Source organism: Silene latifolia, chromosome 1 (genome assembly GCF_048544455.1).
Source record: "Silene latifolia isolate original U9 population chromosome 1, ASM4854445v1, whole genome shotgun sequence".
Lineage (NCBI taxonomy): Eukaryota > Viridiplantae > Streptophyta > Magnoliopsida > Caryophyllales > Caryophyllaceae > Silene > Silene latifolia.
In genome coordinates, this window is record NC_133526.1 from 174,704,690 (window position 1) to 174,710,089 (window position 5,400).

General features: G+C 41.4%; 1 protein-coding gene across 1 annotated transcript; it reads left to right on the forward strand.

Annotated features, from left to right (window-relative positions):
* The first annotated feature begins 1,653 nt into the window (after positions 1-1,653).
* Positions 1,654-1,962, forward strand: LOC141587999 (uncharacterized). Its single transcript, XM_074409460.1, has one exon. The coding sequence runs from the start codon at positions 1,654-1,656 to the stop codon at positions 1,960-1,962; it is 309 nt and encodes a 102-aa protein (XP_074265561.1).
* Positions 1,963-5,400: the final 3,438 nt, after the last annotated feature.

Here is a 5,400-nt window from a genome sequence, read left to right on the forward strand (position 1 = left end):
ACTCACCTTGTGCCTGATTTTGAGTGACGAGCGACCCGAGAGAGTCCGATATCTTTTGAGTCTTGCAAGGTCGACGGTTCGGTAAGTTTGAAACATTAATGTAACTCGTTTGCACTTCTCATTTGCCACTTTGTCATGTTATTGCATTAAATTGGTTTTAGTGGGTGATTTGTAGCTGATGCGTTGGTCCCATTCCACTGTTATTTCTTAGTTGCATTCATATTTGCTTGGGGACAAGCAAAGGTTTGGTTTGGGGAGATTTGATGCGTGTCTTTTATATAAGGTTTATACCTCATTTTTTACACGCATTTCTGTACTATTTATGTAGCATCTGGCTACAAATACCCCCGAATATCCTACTTTGGTTCGTTTTATGTAATTTGCAGGAATTAACCGAAGGGGAGCTAAATCGAGCCTAATTTGTCCCAATTGCATGCATTCTCGGAGAATAAGGAGTCGGAGTTTGCAGATCTAACACTTAGGCGAAGACGTGAGCTGAAATGAAACCAAAGCACTCGATCGAGCTGTTTTACCAGTCGATCGAGTGGTTTCTATATCCAAGAAGTGGTCGATCGAGTACTTGTACTCGATCCTTAAGCTGCAGAAAGAGCCGTTGCTCGATCGAGCAACTTTCCAGTCGATCGAGTAGTTGAATTCTACTCGATCGAGTGGTTTTCCCTTCCTCAGTTAATTTCCGCCTAATTACTTTATGGGCTTTTGTAATTAGTCCATAGATTAGGTTATGGGATGAACTTTTAGTATAAGACTGAGGGAGTGAACTACGTTACTACTCTCTTCTGTCGTTCGTTCATTTTGACGGTATACCTTGCTACTGTTCTTTGGATTTTGTTCTTCCTTTGTACTTTGCTTCTCGGATTTGGATCTTGTGATTGGTATTATCATTCTACTTTATTTCTTAATCTTATTTTTGCCTTAATCCTTTCCCTCTTTTAATTGTTATCATAATTGTCTTAATCGCATCCTTATTAATTTCATCATCATGTCTAGTTTTAATTATCTATTTATCATTATTGTCAATTCAATGGTAATGAGTAGCTAATTCTTTTATGCTAAGACTATAGGGGATCCATAATCATGAGGGAATAGTAATCGATTTATCGGGTTAATGCTAGTATAGTCTTTGTTGGTTAAATGCTACAATTAACTGTATTTGTCTAATTGAGTCGACGCAATTATACCTTTAATTCCTAGTGATCCTTGACCTGGACCGAAAGGTTGGAAAAGGCGAGACTAGTAGCGAACAATAGATTATTGCAGTGAGGGCGAAAGTTAAGCTGTTTACACTTTAGGGTGAATTAAGGACCGAAAGGTGACGTTCGCTACCCCTTAGATCGTATTTGCATAGACCCGAGACCTAGATTACTTGACTAATGATTGTGGTGAACCGTTGTCTTAGCTATTCCTCCCTATTTGTTTAAATCCCTTCCTTTATTCTCTCTTTCCTTCTCTTATTAGTTAGAACATCATAATTAAAACCCCCAATTTGATTACCCTTGACGAACTTAGATTTAGCTGATAAATTCCTACCTCTCTGTGGATTCGACCCGACTTCCCTAGCTATATTAGTTAGAGCCAGTTGGTTATTTTTGACAGGTACGCGACAGACGTGTCAATAATCTTGCTCCTACTACCATGACTCTGCAATTGGCAGATAGGTCCGTCAAGCGCCCTTTGGGGGTGCTTGCGGACATACCCATCAAAGATGGAAAATATTTAATTCCGACCGATTTTGTTGTCCTTGACATCCCGGAGGATAGCCATACTCCCATTATCCTAGGTAGGCCATTCTTGGCTACCGGAGGAGCACTTATTGATGTGAGAAATGGGTGGCTACCCTTCCGGATTGAGGGTGACAAGGTCGAATTTAATCTTCCAAATTTGATGAAAGACCCCAAAGTTGAAAGAGCATGTACTATTGAAGTGATTGATGAAGTAGTTTAATCGGTGGCTCGGGAAGAGTCGGAGATGGAAGAAGCCTTCTGTTTTGCATGGATTTTGCACAAAGCAAAATCAGGTCAGGGTAGGTCTAGGCAGGGTTAACTAGCTCGAACTTATCTGTGAACGTGCAGGGTACGAAAGTCGAAGAGTAAAAAAAGATAAACAAACAATAATAAGACAAGGAATTTTGTACGTGGAAAACCCTTAAATGGGAAAAAACCACGGGCACCAAGCCAGGAGAGGATTTCACTATATTATTGAGTATTTAGCACAAGTGATTATAATATAGCTTGAATATCGTATGGGAGTATTACTAGAGTATTGAATTGTGTGTGTCAAATAATCCCTAACTGCTCCTTATATAATCCATGCTGAACGGCTGCTGGATCTCCTTCATTAATGCTGAATATTCCGCCTTAATTGCTCTGTTTAATGCGCATTATTGCTCCTTTAATTGCTGTCCTTTATTACAAAATCTTCTCCATTAATGCTCTAATTATCATCCGTATATTGTCAATAATATAGTCATTAAATTGGTCAAATATTTTCTTTATATTTTGACCGTTGTCCTCTCTATGGCTGGCACCATTCTTCTTGTACCTTGGTGGCTTGAGGTCCTGACACCCTGATGGTCAGGCCAGGCTGGAATAACATCCTGAAATATATGCGGATTTACAGGCCTAACAATTGCCCCTTATCTCCTTATTTTCGCTGGGTCAGGCCAGAAATAAGGAGATAACTTCAGTATTTGGAAAACTGCTTTTCAACGGCTCAATTGTGACTAATTGGATCCTGTAACTGCTAATTGGCGGTTTATGACGCGTGTTGCAATTACTGCAACTTCTTCAATAATTACTCTGCATGTTGCGGTTGAAAAACCCTAATTTTACCGAGTATAAATAGCCTTAATTCCCATATTTCAATCTTCAACACATCTTCAACAAACCTTCAAAAAATGGTCGGCAAAAAGAAATCTTCCAGGGGAGTGATGTCTCCTGGAACTCCATTCGTTCCAAATCTTGAAGAAACCACTTCTGAAAATCTACCAGCGTCTTCTACTGCTCAACCTCTTGCGGTTGAAAAACCAGTTGATCCCACTCCTGAAATGATTTCAATCTTTCACAGAGAATTCGAATTTAAACCCACAAAAGCTTTAAAAGATGATCAGTCTCTTCCAAACCGTCTGAAACCCGAATTTGAAAAAGTCTTGAAGGATAAGGGAATCATTCCTGTTGATTCCGAAGTCTGGATCCCTGAAAATTCTCATGTTAGGGCAGACTGGTCATGTCCTGGCTGGTTCTATATCCATGACTGGGCCTTCAGGGCTGGTTGCAAGCTTCCTTTCTCTCCACTTATGGTGGATGTTATTAAAGAAATTGGTGTGCCTTCTTACCATCTGATGCCTATGGTGTGGAAGGTAGTCTACTCCGTTGAATATCTCTGCAAAAACATAATATTTCCTTCTCCTTGGAGGACTTGAAGGCTTGTTATGCTGTCAAGACCAACAGTCTTGGCCGTATTAGTTTCAAGGTCAGGGCTTCAGCCGCTCCTCTTCTCAGCAATCTGGATAGCGGGCATGACAAGAATTGGGCTGCTGGGTATATATTTATCAGGACCAATTCTGTGGGTCCTGATCTGGCGTACTTGAACTATGATGCCTGTGTTGGTGGTGAGTACCCTGACTTTTCCATTTATCATGCATGTTTATTTGTTAGTTTTAAAGAAAATAAATAGGTTTAAATGATTTATACCTCTTTTTGTTCGCAGTTGATGATTGGTCAAATGAAATTGAGTATCCCACTGCAAGTATTTCTGCTTTCCTTGCAATTCCTCAATTTGAGAGGACTTGGCCTCTCTGTTGAGGGGCTGGCCATCTTCCTCGTTGCCTGAAGACTGAAGGTGCTGCCAGAGTGCCCAAGCCTTCAAAAGTTGCCAGTGCTTCTACTTCAAGCAGTAAGTCTATTTTGTTCTCTTTTTGGTTTTGCTTTTCTTTCTATTTTGGCTTTTTCATGATAGCCTGTCTTTATTACTAATATAGTGTCTCGTGTTATAGCCACTAGATCATCCACTCGCCTTGCCAGATTTGGTATGGCTGACCTTTCTGCCAGGCTGGCCAAGGTCAAGGAGGAGAGTTCCCAGGGAGGTGGCGATACTGGGTTTGTAATTGATTTAACTGAGTTGCCTGCTACTCCCAAGGTTTCTGCTGCTCCTGTTGCCCATGCTGAACACAAGTTCAGCAGCCCAAAAGCGGAAAGTGGAGGAAGTTGATCTGTCTGCCCCAGTCAGGGAAGTGCGAGTCATGGTGGATAATTTGGAGGCTGCCAGGGTGGAAATTAGTGATTATGCCACTTCCAAATCAGATGTTATGCTCACCCTTAATCCTACCCGAGGCTGCTACTTAGGCGGTTGCTTCAGTAGATCATGTTGTCAGCCTTTTGGCAGGTGCCTTGGATGCTGTGAGAGAGGTATATAGTTTTTTATTATTATTATTTTTTGTAATGTGTGTGTTTTATTTGGAGGTTTTTATTTATTATGATATAATATTTATACTATTTTTGTTTCTGTTCAGGGTGCTGCAGCTTGTCTCCATAATTCTTATCAGGCTACCTCTTTGGTGGCTAGGATTGATCTCATGAGATCTGATTATGATAAGCTGAAGTCTGAACTGGATTTTGCTTGGGCTGATCTGGCTGCAGAGACTGCTAACTTGGCGAAGGTGCAGGCTGAGAGGGATGCTGCCAAGGCTGAGGCCAGCTCGAGTAAGCAGCTTCTTTTGGAGGCACTGGACAAGAATGAGGAGCTTACCCTGGAGAGGGATGACTTGGAGTTCAAGCTTGATGATGCTTCCATGTACTTCTATATCAAGGGGAAAGTGGCTGCTATGTCGGAGCCTGTGGAGGCCAGGGCAAACTGGAACCCTGAAGCTGAGATGGCCTTTGCTGCTTCTAAGTATCCTGACCTACATAATATGGGCAATGAACAGGAGGTCGACTCTCTAGGGGAGCAGGATGTTGAGGTTGATCATGCCAAAAGTGGAAGTGCTGATGTTGTCTCCAAAGGGGAGCAGTAATTTTATATTTTTTCTTTGCTGGTATTGGCCCATCCAGGGGGGATGTCCAGGAAAGACAGTTTTATTTTGTCCGTGTGTTTGGCTGGTCAGGGAGGTTATCCCTGGCCTTAACAATTATTTTGGTGCCTTTGTCCGAGGAGGTAAGGGCTTTATGAATATGATGGTGGTGGCCTTCCTTGGCTTACTTTACTTATTTTTTGGTATCTTATTATTTTCCTGTTTTTGATTTTGCTTCATCCGAAAGTTTCTTAGACCTGCAAGCTTTATTTCTTCACCTGTTAAGTTTCTGAATGTGTTAACCCATTTTTTCAATGTTTGTCCCCGTCTTGCGATTAAAGCCGTCGTAAGCCATTCAACCACATACAGTTTTT

Coding starts and splice junctions, on each gene's coding strand:
- LOC141587999 (XM_074409460.1), top strand. CDS start 1,654: ATGACTCTGCAATTGGCAGATAGGTCCGTCAAGCGCCCTTTGGGGGTG.